Below are 15,039 nucleotides of genomic sequence, written 5' to 3' on the forward strand. Positions count from 1 at the left end.
GGAGGAGACGCAACGCAACGCGCAGGTACGGCGCCGATCGGGGGGTTGGGTCCGGCCGGCCGGGGCAGTACGTGGGCCGGGTGCGGGATCCGTGCCCGCCCCGCTCGGTTCGTGGCTGCATGAGGAGCAAGAGCAACTGATTATTACTGCAGCTCAACCACCGGGCGGGCTGCGGCGGCGTCCCGTGCCCCTGCCCTCGTGTCGACGCTCGATCCAACCGGTCGCTTTCTCCCCGGCTCCGCACAGGCGAAGCAACACGAGCAGATGGGTGGACTCGTGGGCCGTCTCGTCGTTGTCGGTGACCCGTCCATCACTCAGCTCAGCCCTCCGACCACCGACCGCTCCTGTTTAGTCACCTGTCAAAATTTTTACACATCAATCACATCAAATCTTTGAACACATGCATGAAACATTAAACGTAGATAAAAAATATAATTAATTGCACGGTTTGGTTGTAAATCACGAGACGAATTTTTTAAACCAAATTAGTTTATGATTAAACACTAATTATCAAATACAAACGAAAGTGCTACAGTATCAAACAGTATCAAAATTTTGAAACTAAACGAGGTCGATTCAGAACCCCCCACAAATAGCCCGTGCACTGTGCAGCGTGCACCAGCACCACCCGTGCATCATGCCATGCGGATGCGGCCAGGCCACGCACGGGCAGGCCAAGTCTGAAGAATGAGGCCTTCTCCAAGAAGTAGCTAAGGCCAGTCCCAGTGGCCATTTCATAGGTGTTTCATGCGGTGACACATCAGCTAAAAGCATGACCTGGCAACGAATTGAAGAAGAAAGAGAGAGTCATCGTTTCATCCAGACGAAACGAGCCCGGCACCATTACCGAGTCCTAGGAAAAAGAATGAAACCGCACTGGGGGGCTTTGTTTCCTCCGCAGATCCCGGATGTGGCGAGGCGGCGGAGCTCCCCGCGCTCCCTCTCGCGCCCGCGCGCCTTCTCCCGCCCTCGCACACCGCTCCCGCGCGCGCCCGCGCTCATCTCCCGCCGATTTCTTTTGCCTGTTTATTTCTTTCACCTCCCCTTCCTTTTTGCTGCAGCCGCCAATTGCTCCTGGAGCACCAAGATGTCGAGCCGAGAGAAGAAAGGAGGTGCGACCAAGAGGAAGGCTCCTGCTGCGCCGCCAAGGCCGGTGCCTCGTGCTGCGCCGCCGCCGCCGCATCCGCCGGTGGCTCGTGCTGCGCCGCTGCCGCCGCATCCGCCGGTGGCTCGTGCTGCGCCGCCGCCGCATCCGCCTGTGGCTCGTGCTGCGGCGCCGCCGCCACCGCATCCGCCGGTGGATCAACACGCGCCGCCGCCCTATCCAACACCAGGTCCTGGAATGCCACTGCAGTCCCCACTACATCCCTGGTATGTCTCTGTTCTTTGACTATCGCAGTAGACAGTACATTATGAACAGATAGCTACTCCAATTGATGAAAAGCCAAAGAATATCTTAAATCAAGATAGCTCACGGATATGGTTTGAATTATTTAGACTTTAGCATCATTAGATTGTCATAGTCTGGATTAGCATCTTACTAGAACTCTGGGCGCGGCAACGCCGCGCCATAGTAGTCTGGCCAGTGTTTTCTTCTTGTAAGCTAATTGTTCTACCAGTGTTTTCCTGGAAGCTAATTATGTCACGATTGCTTTGCAGTGTTAGCGTCTGGGAGTATCAAAATAGTATAACATATGCGTCATATGAGACTTTATCACTTTAACATGTTTTGTTTGTAATAGGACAAGAGATTTTGATTGGTGCCTTAGTGCTCCCTGTTTTGTTTTGCTTGTGCTCTGAGTAAATTAGCTTAGCCAAGACATAGTATGATACAAATGTTTGATAAAAATCACAATAACTCTGCATTTTAGCAAGTGGTCTGATACTTGGATACGCAATGTTACATTTGAAAATCACGTGTTTGGTAGGAAGTAATAAGCAAGACCTTCGTTTCATTAGTTGATTGCTATAGCTGGGAGATTTCCTACAAGAATAGTAGTATATAAGTACTACCTAGAACTGGAGTAAAACGTTATGAGGCCCCAATCGGCTTTCACTTTATATGTACATATTAAATCAAATTCATAATGACAGCAGCTACCCAAGGGAGCAAGGCAAAGCTGGCAGCTATGATGTTTATAAATTTCAAACCCATATCTATTAAAGTAAAGAGTGCAGTAGATAACTGAAGTACTGAACATAAGAACATACCTTTCATGGCGTCAGGAATGTTTTGGATATTGCAATCAGGTCATATCTGATCCCATTGATTTATGTAAATTGATGATGATTTAGCTGATAAAAAAAATGAATCTCATTACCATAGCAATAATCAATGGCTGTGCGCTATCAATATTCAGATACGTTGCTTCTAGCAGCAAATCGGCAATGGTTACTTTGTCAAAAATAAATCAGAACAAATGATAAATAAAGTGTTCATTGGTTGCCAATTTGGGATTAGTCAAATTAGTGGCAGTGAGAATAGTCATGTCTATAAATGTATCTCTACTGCAAATTTCTGTCTACAATCCGAATCTGAACATATTGTTTATGTACATTTTAGGGGTGGTTATGTTAATTTGTTACAGCAACCACAGTTTTCTGCACTGGGAGAAAATTTCCATTTTGTTGGACATACTCAAAACTTTGCACCAATATTTTCATCACCGTCACCATCGGCACAAAGAGAACCCTCATCTCATCAAGGCACTGGTAGAGCTCCATTGACATTGATGGTGACGACGATGTTGTCGAGACAAATCGGACAGCTAAGAGAAGGCATTGGTCACATGAAGAGGAAGTTCGATTGGTAAAAATCTTTGGTTCAAAAATTATTATAGATGTGTTCCCTTTCAATAAGTTGACTGTATTTCATTTTTGTAGGCGAGTGCTTGGCTGAACAATTCTAATGACTCAATACAAGGGAATGGCAAGAAGGGTGATACATTTTGGAAGGATATCACTGCAGAGTTTAACAGCAACGCACCGGCAGATCGTCAAAGGGACACTAATCAGCTGAAGATTCACTGGTCACGCTTGAAGACAGTTATCAATGACTTCAATGGATGTTGGACTCAGGCGACTAGAGTGAATAAGAGTGGAGCGTCTGATGATCAGTTGATGGATGAGGCACTTAAATTGTTTGAAGTCCGATTTAAGAAGCCTTTCACTCTAATTCATTGGTGGAGGACTCTCAAGAACCAACCCAAATGGTGTGCCTATGTTGCACAGCTGGAGAAAGAAAAGCAGCAATCACAGGTTCCCATATCTGTTGATGATGACATAGGCTCGGAGCGTCCAATGGGGAGAGATTCAGCCAAGGCACAACGCAATGGCAAGCGCAAGGCTGAAGAGATTACTGAAGGTCTTGCAATCTTAGGAGAAAATATAAACAAGATAGTTGCATTGACGCAAGAACGTAAGCAGGCCACAGGTGCGCACCTTGAAATCTCAAGGATGAAACTCAAGACAGCAGAAAAGGAAAAGGAAGCAAATATGCTGTTAGTTTATAATTCATTGCTGCAGCAAGACATAAGCCAAATGACAGAAGAATCAAAGGCTAGAAGGGATAAGAATTTGGCGATGATGGAGAAGAAGCTATTCAGTAACAATGATGAGGTTTAGTTTTAGAGGCAATCTAACATGCTTGTGTGAGCATGCTATCTACCATTGTACTTTGTTTAACCATCTATGATCTGTGTCATGCTTGTGTGACCATTGACGGTATGCTTGTATCTTGTTTAACCATCATTGATATTGGTCATGCTTGTGTAAGCATGCTATCTATCAGTGTTACCTTGTTTAACCGTTAACAAATACATGTGGCTACACAATCGCATGGAGCACTGGATCACAACATCATGCTACCAGTAAATGTCATAGATGGCCTAAAAAATTGTGAAATGAAACTGTCCACTGGGAGTCCCAGTTTCATTCACCAGTTTCATTCTTCTGAGATGATGTGGCACTCTTGGAAATCGCAATATGAAACCTTGCACTGTGATTAGCCGTGCGTGTGAGAGGAAAGTGTGTTGGGCAGCGTGCGCGACCAGCGCTTCTCCGCGCGCTAGCGTCTGAGTTTGGCAACTGTTCATCCAGATAAAATAATCTATGAGCCAGCTAAAAGCCGCCCGACGGAGGAGGCCTGATATAGGCGACGCAGCACGGATTGCGTTGCGCTCCATCAAGGTGTCCGACCCAGGGACCGTGGGCGCGGAATTCCAAGAAAAAGCGCCAAGCTTTATGGACCAGGCCACTGGCAGGATTGGGGGTGTTCGACTATAGGCCCGTAGGTTCGGTCCGTAAACAGAGTACTATACTTTTGACCATGGGCCTGTTTGGTTCATGGTAGTATGAGTAGCACAAAATTTTTGACCAATAATTAGAGGTACTAAATAAAGTTAATTTGCAAAATTAACTTCGCAATCCTGTGTTACTTCGCGAGACGAACCTAATGAGGCCTTTGACCGCACGATTAGGGGATGGTTAATGTAGCATCACTGTAGCCAATCATCGATTAATTACCGTCATTAGATTCGTCTCGAAAAATTACACACATCCGTGCAAAGGTTTTGCAAATAAATTTCGTTTAGTACTCCATGCATTGAAGATTCTTTTTTCGAAAATTGTGCGTGCTACTCATACTACTCAACCAAACAGGACCCAATTGCCATTCTAAACAAACAGTGCTTTCGGTCCATAACATGATGTACTGCTGGGTTAACTCATCTTTACCATCCTCGACTAGGTGGTCACTCGTTGGTCGTTGGTCAAATTGAAATGCATGCACGTCTTGTATTTTTGGACCGGAGCAAATAATATTTCTTCGTCTAAACAGCATTAAAACCGAGTGGGGCCCGTCAAAATGTACGAGGCAGTGTTTGGTTGCCAGGTGAAAACTTTTTCACCTAGGGAATCTTACATGCATGAGGTATGAAATAAAATCTATTTGTAAAATTTTTTCATAGATAGGTGCAACTTTTCGAGATAAATCTAATGGGCCGAGTTTCATCATAATTGGCTACAGTGATACTATAGTAACCATCCTCTAATTATGCGGTCAAAGATCTCATTAGATTCATCTCGCAAATTTACCTAGGGTTCTGCAGGTGGTTTTGTAATTAGACTTCATTTAATACTCTTAAATAGTGGTCAAAGTAGGGTGAAAAACTTTTCACCCACCAACTAAACACTGCCGAGGTGATTAGAGCCATGTAACATAATGCTTCCAGCTTCCAAATAGCATTCCAGACTAGTATAGCGAGGAAGACGTCACCGTTACATCTGATGTGAGGTTGGATTGGATGTTTAGCGAAATTTGGTCTCAATACATGATGAAACTAACAAATTCTCAATGCTATTTTGATCAGCCTGCCAACACAGCAGCTTGTCCGTCCATAATTTTCATTCCCAAATTCGAGGTTGACCTAACAAGCGGGTTGGGAGTTGGGACCATGCCGCTCGCTTGATCCAGCCAGTCTTGAGTTCTGACCGGTTGAAAAGCGCTGCTGCTAGTGCTACCTGCCTCTCGCTTCTGTCACTACTCGTGGTTAGAGGCCAGTGGCACAGAAGCACTGCTAACCACACCCCCCTTCAGATTCCTGAAACTTTCAGTTCCAAGAGCCGAGCCGTCAAAGCTCTCGGCGGATCTCCCCACCCAGTGAGGCAGTGACCCACGTTCTCCTCGGCCTCTATCCTCCCAAATCCCCCCATCCCGGCGCGCGCGTGGCACGCAGCTCGCCCCCGCACGCCAGGAATCTCGCGTGCCGGTGCCGCGCCGCCGAAGCCTCGCTCGCTCCCTGTCCGCGCGCAAGGCTCCAAATCCGCGAGCGCCATGCGGCCGCAGACCCGGCCGAAACCCCCACCGTTTCTGATCGTTCCGCCCGTCTCCGCTGGCCGCGGCGCCCTTTTCCGCACCGCCGCCCTTGTCGCTGTCCGTCGGCGTCCGCGATGGCAACAAAATCTGAACAGATAAACCCGCGCTGCATGATTGAATTCCAGGGAATCGGATAGTAGTATAAACTGGAGAAAAAAACAAGTGCTTTTATAGAGCATCAGCAGATTCCGGCCGCACCTGGCTGATTGCGCTTTGACCAGTAAACGGGCGCCAGTGTCCAAATCAACCGAGTACTAATTATATTTTTTTTTTGAGAAAGACGATTACTAATAATGAATTGAAGGTGCGTGACGCTCGAGTTAGCTTAACCACCGGGATGCATGACGCCGCCGATCGGCTCGGCCCGCACGGCACCGGTGAGGTCGTTGCTTCACTTGGCATAGGATACGCCGGAACCCGTCGCTCTCGCCACGCCCGGAGCCCGTCGTCCGGCTGGCGAGGAGCCGGCGGCCGTTGCTGCAGGCGTCTGTCCTGGTTCGGTGTGGTTTGGCAGAGCGGGTGAGCCGGGCAGGCGGCGAACGATCTCCGATTCGGTCGATTCTCCCTCCCCACCTGAACATTCCCCTCGGCCAACCTCGTACCCGGCCGAACCCAGGAGCGGCGAGCCGCTCGTCCAACCGGAACCCGCCAGGCCGCCACCGCCACCACCCGCGTACGAGACGCCGAGGAAGGAACACGCGACCGAGCCGCGCGGGGCAAGGCGCGCGCACGGGCACGGCCCGGCCTGTGCGCGCCGGGCTCCGCTCCCGGCGGCTCCACCGCCACCCATCGCGGCGTCCGGCGTCGACAAGTGCCGGCGACCAACCCGTGACCGTCTAGCTCCTCCATCCACCTCCCGCCGCCGCCATGTAAAATGCTAATGGTTATCGCTTGCCACGCCGTGCAGAAGTACAGAGGAAAGGCCAAACCGCCTGATGAGTTTTCCTTTGTCGCAAACCAATGCGGATTTGGTGAGCACGACGGCACATGCCCACCCTCACCGCCGCCGAGCCTGGCACCGCCGCCCACCGACTATCCGACCCCGCCCGGCCGGGGGCGCTATCGCGCCCCCTCGCCCACGCCGCCGAACGAACCGCCGCCGTCTCCTCCTCCTCGAAATCCGGCGAGCTTGGGCACCCCCAAACCCGAAATCCCTAAGTGCCGCCGCCGGCGACCGCCCCCCCCCCCCCCCCCCCCCAACCACCGTGAACGGTCGGCGGCGGCACGAATCTTAAAGCCTCGCATCGAACGGTCGCTAACAGGGAGGGCAGGGTCGCCGTGCTCACCAGAATATTAGCGGTCGCAAACTAGTATTCATTCACAAAAAAAAAAATCTGGAAACTACCATGCAATGCAAGTCGCTTTCTGAAAGACTTGCATGCCGTCAGACAAAGCCCCAGAATGGACCGGTGTCTCAAGAATTTGCTCTAGTCAGAATGTTAGCACAGAGCACACTCAAAACTAAAGCTACTCTCATCTACCAGACATGCGAGGAGAAACTGCAATGAGCGTGTTCCACAAAAGAAAGAAATGTCCCCTTCAGTCATCAACCGGCTCAAACTTTTCGATGAGACAGCTGGAAAAGGATAGCTTTTAACATGAGCTTTTAGGCCACACCGCACCAACAAATAGCTTTTATAACCAGGCATCAACGCTGAAGTATAATTTCTGCAATGCTGCAGGTTAGAACTCTAGAAAACTATGTTGAAAACAAATAACAATGAGCCTGAAATTGCAGCTTCAAAGTGGTATGTACGTAAAGCATATTGCAGACAATATGCACGAAGCTAGAATTTCTGGCAAAGCTCATCGCGACAAGGAATACCCGTATGTCCTAAACTCTCCATTATTGTAAACCATTATTATCATGTAACAGTAGCACCCAGGCACCCACCACAACCTCTTTACAAGACCTGTATGATCAATTCACCAATCAGACCAATGCCTCGTGTCCCATTCCAATCATAGTTTGATCCTAAAAGGCGACGATAATGGGATATGAATCAGCCTGACCAGATCAGCCAAAAAGATCTAATTGCGAACAAGTTTCAGTCAGTTTGACCCCCTACAACAAAAATGGACTTGATCAGAGCCTAACATGTACACTAACTGAATCATTGCCAACCAAAGAAGGCTAGCTAATCTCATTCATTTGCATGTTTTTCGTGACTGTTATTTGATGAGCTGTGTCAGATCATACGCTAGCCATGTCTTAGCCTTCCATCTTCTCATAGAAAAGAATGTATGCCTCACGCTTGAGAACTTCTTCTAGAGTGACTTCTCTGATGTGACCATCGTCCGCCCAAAACCATGAGGAAGAGCAGCTGCTCTGCTGTTCCTGATTTCCAAGCCTCCTTGCTCTCACGTAAGCAACATAGTGTCCTGCATTCATGGAGGGTCCACGGTGCTCCACCACACCAGGTAGATGATACAAAGATTTATCTTTGTCCACGGAGCTGAATATTAGAGAAAAGAAAACAAAAGGTAAACCAGATGTACGGCTATAAATTAAAAATTTATTATCAACAATTGCATGCCATTCTTGATCATATGTCCTAAACATCGAATATTGTTCACAAGAAATCACTACAAATAAACACCCATATTATCCCTTAAAGTAACTAACATTTGACAAAATAGTCAACAAAGTTCCATAAATATTAAGAAGCCCATTAAAGAATACTAGGTTTACGTATATCCATCAAATCTTTGAAATATCAGCATCAGAATTATGCCAAACATCAAACGTTTCAACAAATAAAAAGTCTACTAGGCTATGGATTTAAGAGGTACCAACAAACACAGTAATACTGAGCTCTAAGATATGATAATTAATTTTTTCAACTTGCATATATTTATTTTTCATATCCACGAGTACGTGATACACTGCTAATATGAATGGGGTTTGTAGCATATAACCTGTCCATTCAGTTCATATGTGAATATAACCTGTCCATTCAGTTCATATGTGAATATAACCTGTCCTATTGTACATGCAAATTCCACTGCAATTTATTCACCAAAAGAAGTTTTGATCCAAGACAAGATTATTACAGGCAGATAGCACAGGATTCTAGTGAAAAATCACTTTTTTTTTGGTCAAGCTGGATTAACAGTTAGTTGGAGATACAGTAGGGCCATTTGCATCGACATCTAATTCCCTTTCTCACTAACCACAAATGAAACATAACATAACTTTTCAACATTTCTAGAGGTGGCATTTGTGGGCAAATACTCCTTTCTGGATATGTCACAGGTGGCATTTGTGCAATAGCATTCACATTCACATAATTCAGAAAGGGGAAGGTTATCCAAGTTTGTGAGGAAACGAGCATGCTCTAAATGTCATTCATTTTCATTGTCTAAGATACATGCTTGTTTATAAACTTTAGTAGTTGCATTGGAAAGTCAAAAACTAGTGTGTACACAGTATACGAATATATGATGTCCGCATGATCACAAATGAGAACACCACTTGAATATGGAGTCCCAAAAGCCAAAATAACCCTTAACCAACAATTCCATGTGCTCTAAAGGCTATTTCAGAGAAAATTATGTATTCTTCAAGATAGAAGCAACAAAATAGGCAATAAATAAATGAATAAATAAATACATAAATAAAAGTTACTCAATCAGTCAGACAGGCACTAGTTACAACTGCATAGTATTAGATATTACCATGAAAGAACTATCAGTACCTGGGGTCCATGAATTGCTCTACATCAAGGTACTCCTCATAGCTCACATGTGCTTCATTTTTATGATGGTCATTGCCATACTTGATGTACCTCATAATATGAAGAGTTAATACAGATGGCAACTTGGTAATACGAGGTGTTTCAATAGCACATCCACTCCTCTCTTTCTGTTTGTTATGGTTGTCTCCTAACTGGCTTGCACTAAGGTCCAGCCTGACTTGCTTACTCCTGTCCTGATTTGGCGTGCTAAGATTTTGACTATGCTGAGACCTCAACAGATCGGTCTGTTTCTCAGCTGGAAGGCAACATCCCAGATTTTGACTTACAGCTTCTTGAATACCTTCATGACATTCAATTTCTTTATCGCCATAACTCATCCCAGAATTTATTCTTTCTGTATTAGCTTCCTCTGTTTGTATAATTTCACTCTTTGCATCAGAATCATCTTGTTGCCTACTTGAAGGAGATTTGCATTCTACTGACAAACTGTTTGGTTCAATAGATTGCCCAATTTGGCATGTTAACCTGTCTGTCTGTTCAGTCTGATTCCCATCAACTGATGTGTTATCAGTGGTACTTGCCACCATCTGCCCACCATGTTCACTTTGATTGGTACTTGGCTCCTCAATAACCTTGGGACAATCATCACAATTCCGTTCTACCACCTGTTCTTTAAAAAACAGTAATAGACAGTCCTCAATTGATGGTACAATACTGCTAACACCTACCACCTTATCATGTACAACATCTCTACTCCGAGCATTTCCTTTGTCTTCTGCAGTTAATTGTCCTGTGTAAGTGTTCTTCTTGGCTTGTATACTAACTTCCAGCTGATTCAATAGATCACCAGGATCAGCATTGCCATTTTGATCTACAGAACTGCCTAATGCCATCGGTGCACCATTTTCACTTAGTGTAGCAACAAGTGGAAGTCGAACCGTATCTTCTGGACTGCAGGAATCTGCTGTCATCTCAATCACTTGCTCAACTTTGACACTAGACAAGTTCTGTGGAACAAAACTAACAGACTTTGGTGGCGCCTCAATGATCCCTTGTGAAAGTTCGGAACATGACACTTTATCCTCCGTAGTCTCCAAAGGATCCTGTATAACATCCTTGCTTTGCCAGATACATTGCGCTTCAGAAGAATCTGCATAACCAAGCATATAATACTTAATTTTACTGGAAATAGCATCATGCGACAAGTAGTTGTCATCCTCTACATATTTTTTAGGATCTTTATCCTCCACATTTGAAGCAGCTTTCTTTTGAAGTTCCCACACACAAGTTAAGCAAGCATTTTCAGGGAAGTTTATTGTTTCAAAAAGCAAGTATATATTCTATGGCGGTTTTAACTACCACACTAGAGCAAACAGCGTTGCCACGTTAATTCCTCTGAACATCCTGCTCACTTATCTATGAACATCCTGAAGATTTCTTCTTTCTTCAGTCCATGTGGTTAAAGGGCCCTCTTAAATAATTTTCTCCATTTAGACAGTGTAGGAGACCCAATCTGACTTGTTTTTTTATTTTCGTCCAAGGCAACTAAAACAGCAGTGTCAAAGTGTTCCACAGTTTCCCATTTTGACTCAATAATGATGCAGTATAGGACACTAGGACATCCCCAAAACAACACAATCCGACTTGTTTTCTTATTTTAACCAAGATAACGAAAATAGTATCAAAGTGTTCTACAGTTTCCTGCATTTTGATTCCTCAACAATGTTGCAGTCTAGGAAACTAGGACATCCCCAAAATATGCACTCAGGACTTTTGAATGGGTGCAGGAGTGCATAAACTCACCAACTTCCAAAGGCTCAGGTGTTTTCTCCAATACCGCATCTTTCAATTCTGAACCAAGAATATGAGAATCACCACTTTTGGCAACTTCTTGTATCTTTTCCGAGGTACTCTTCTCATTTTCTGGAATTAGTTGAGTAGCATCTTTCTTTGGTTGCGATTTGACAGATTCGCTTGTTTGTGGTACTGCAGCACTTCTGGATGGATGCTCCTTTGATGGCAGTGGCAGTGCGAGCTCATAGAACTGATCGTGTAAAACCAGACTAGATCCACAACTAATGCAGGACCGTGTATAAGAGATTTCACCCCTGAAAATGGAATCAATTACTGTAGCAGCACCTCTTTGCCTGTTAGCAGTCTCAATTTCATTTTCCTCGCTATGCAAAGCACTGCGCAAGGACTCAAGCAGTTCATGGCTGTCATGCATTCTATAGGCTTCGAACTTGACAGTATGTAACCGTACCCTTCTCAAGAGTTTATCTGGGTTCAGCATTTCTCCCACAGCATCTTCCACACATGTCTCCACAAAAAGCTCCATTAGTGCTAGGCCAAGTTGACCTGACGGAGCATCCGGTCCTAACATCCTTGCCCACAGCTTATCAAGCACAAGGAGGCACTGCACTATTGCATTCACGTAGCATGTGCTCCCGCGATTCGGTATCCCTCTGATAGCATAGCCTTGCACATTAGCTGATCCGAACTCATGGCCTTGCCATGTGTACCCGAGATTCAGTACCCCACTGACAGGACCGCTGTGCACATCAAATCCAAACGCATGACCACCTGCCTGAATTAAGCCTGGCATTTCCTCCTGCTCTGGATACACAGACACTTCAGTTCCACACTTGAAGCAGAATCCAGCTTGCGGATCAGCGAACATCGCAGCAACCCAATGCTGCTCATGCTTGGCGTGATCCAGAGCATGCCCATATGGGACATAACGCTCTGAATCCCCGCAGAATTGCCGGCCGCATTCCAGGCACACCAAGATACGGCTATTCACGAGCAGGCATTTACCACCTCGCGCTGGCAATCCGCACACACCCCTGCGTGATCGGATTGCAACGACGAATCCAGAATATCCTTGTGAGCACTGTCAGTGGGGACGTGATTGCACCAATCCTTGTCGCCTGTCACCTCCGGCCATTCGTCCCAGCCCGACAGATCGTTCTGCTCCAACGCCGCCGAAGCCAGCAAGTCCAGCCGCGGACTTTTGGCATCCCGCGAGCTCTCGCCCGCCTCCCACGCTCTCGGCCTCGTGTCCCCCATCACGCCTGAAACAACGGAACCACAAGAAAGATGAGTCGGGTGAATGACGAATCCGTTAATAAACCCGAAACCACCGAGCAATCAAGAACCCTACGAATGCGGATTACCCAAGAAAGTCAGGAAACAAGGGGAAAATCCAAGAAGACGGAGAGAAATCGAACGCACCAGGGAAAGCAAAAGGGCCGCGAACCAGAGGTGACAAAAATAATCAAGGCCAACTGAAACTGCAGCCATTCTGCCGGGGATCAAGAACCATACGATACGAACTCGGTGATTAGACCAAGGTAGCGAAAGGCAAAGAATCAGAGAAGAAAAACCCATCAGCAAAGCAGGAAACCAAAAGGCGATAGGGTGAAGAACTGGGCCGCGGATTCAAGAACCAAACCAAGCCAAAACCATCGTGGCCGAGATCGCAACCATTCTGGCGAGGATCAAGAGCCGCACGGAATAGGGATGGGGGGCCAAGATAGCCGAGAGGCGAAGAACCAGAGAAGAAAACCCCACCAGCGAAACACGGAAATCGCACGAAGCTCCGGTGAGGATCAAGAACGGCGCCGCGGATTCGAGAACCGGAACCATCGATGCAACCAGAACAAACGGTGGGGAGAGAGAAATGCCCGGGGAAAGCTTACCGCGAAGACGGCGAGATGTATCGGGATTCGGGATCCGGCGGGCTGCGGAGACGGGGAGGCCGCGGGGGTTTTGTGGGAGAGGGAGGGCGGCGGAGAAGCAGACGATTTCGCGCTGGTGTGATGGAAGTGGAACTAATTGAGATTTTTTCCTTTTTTTATTTATTCTGACTCAGGCAGGGTGCGGGACGACGGTTGGGCCGTTGGGGCTTCTCGGCAGTCTCGGCTCAGGGGCCTGCCTGGTTCTCCATGCTGGACCGGGCCGCATTCGCAACATGGGCCGAGCGGTGCGGGTGCCTTTTCCCATTTTAGGTGGTGCAAGACCGTCCACAGTGGAAGGAGGAAATGAAGGAGCAAATATACTGTTTGGCACTGTAGATACAGTGTTTGGCACTGTAGATAGAGAAGACGTGGGAAACGAGGAGGGAGCAAATTTGCTCTTGCTCCCTCCGCTGTGGTCAGCCTAAGAGCAACTCCAGCCAGCCGCCCGACCAAATAATAATGGCCCCTAACTCAATCTGAGACGCAGCTGTCAGCGAAATAAACCAATCTCCCCGGGCTCGCCCGCCTCTCCCACGCGCCGCCTCCTAAACTCCCCCGCGGCCGCCTCGCCCCGTGCCGCGCCGGCCGCCAGGAGCGTCGCCGAGAGGTGTGCGCTGTCGGAGCCGCCGTCGTCCCCCGCGGCCTCGGTGCCGGCCGAGCCGCCCGCTGCGCCCGCCACCTTGAACTCGCCCAGCAGCAGCGGGGTGCAGGCGGCGGCAAGTGCTGCTTCCGCGCTCCTATCTCACCGCCGGTCCTTCCGCCTCGTCGTGCTCCTGCTGCACGGGGAGCAGGGACAGCCGGACAGACCAGAGCACACATTGGTGGTGGTACCAGGACAGAGCAGATGTCTCCACCGTCTGCAAATCTAAATAAAAAAACAAACAGATAAAGAATCGTGTTGGCATCAGGATGAACTCGCATCTATTAAAGAGAGAATTTTTTTGGCATGCGGAGTGTTGGCAGGGTGCTACGGATCTTGCTATGGAAGAAGTAAAGATCGATCGAGGAGGGCCGCTGGCTGCAGCAGCTCAGACCGGCAAGATCTGGCCTTCCACGGGCAGTTCTTGAGCTCCTGCAGGGTTCTCGAGCTCCTGCAGTGGCGGTGGGGCTCATGGATCGAGGCCACGGCAGTGGAGCCGTGGTGGGGCTCGGTGGAGAGGAGCAGGCCGCTGTGAGTAATGAAGGAGGAGCGGCGCAGGAGAAAGAGATCGTGGGAGGGAGACGGTGTGCGCATGAGAGTAGGGGCCGGCGGGCGGCAACGCAGCGGCGACGACGACATGGGGGCAGCTGCGTCGCGAGCGCAGGGCGGCGGCGGCGCGGGCAGCTTGAGTGACGCCCCCAGCTGGAGGAGGGCGCCGCGGCCAGGCGCGGAGGCTGCCTATTCCGGCTCGGCCCGTCGCTGTCGCCTGTCGGTGCCCCAAGCCGGCCGTCCGTCCCCTAGAGGGGCGGATCCGGCCATGGCGGGGATTCTACCGTCGGCGGGTGAATCTCAAGCGACGGCGAGGCGCGATGGTGGCGGCGGCGGCCGGCGCGGGACGAGTGGAGAGCGAGCGAGCGAGCGAGCGGACCAGAGGAGGGGGGGGGAGTGGGACCCACCTGTCGGGTGGGAATAGAGGGCCTCCGGTTACGAGGGTTCTGGATCAAAATTTGGTGGCCTTCATAAAATAGTAGCCCATTTAAACACTCTGTTGAAGTTTTTTTTTATTTGGGAGACTAAAATAAGATA

At 48.3% G+C, this 15,039-nt stretch overlaps 1 protein-coding gene and 1 long non-coding RNA gene across 2 annotated transcripts; one reads left to right on the forward strand and one right to left on the reverse strand.

The window, feature by feature from the left end:
- The first annotated feature begins 1,258 nt into the window (after window positions 1-1,258).
- LOC120677286 lies at window positions 1,259-3,784 on the forward strand. Its single transcript, XR_005676247.1, has 3 exons — window positions 1,259-1,371; window positions 2,564-2,809; window positions 2,884-3,784. It is a non-coding gene; the product is annotated as an uncharacterized LOC120677286 (long non-coding RNA).
- Window positions 3,785-7,884: 4,100 nt separating this feature from the next.
- Window positions 7,885-14,893, reverse strand: LOC120680187 (ubiquitin carboxyl-terminal hydrolase 1-like). Its single transcript, XM_039961797.1, has 4 exons — window positions 13,275-14,893; window positions 11,377-12,647; window positions 9,574-10,723; window positions 7,885-8,331 (listed from the first exon to the last, which is right to left on the reverse strand). The coding sequence occupies exons 2-4, from the start codon at window positions 12,251-12,253 to the stop codon at window positions 8,088-8,090; spliced, it is 2,271 nt and encodes a 756-aa protein (XP_039817731.1). The 5' UTR covers window positions 12,254-12,647; window positions 13,275-14,893; the 3' UTR covers window positions 7,885-8,087.
- Window positions 14,894-15,039: the final 146 nt, after the last annotated feature.

Source organism: Panicum virgatum, chromosome 6N (genome assembly GCF_016808335.1).
Source record: "Panicum virgatum strain AP13 chromosome 6N, P.virgatum_v5, whole genome shotgun sequence".
Taxonomy (NCBI): Eukaryota; Viridiplantae; Streptophyta; class Magnoliopsida; order Poales; family Poaceae; genus Panicum; species Panicum virgatum.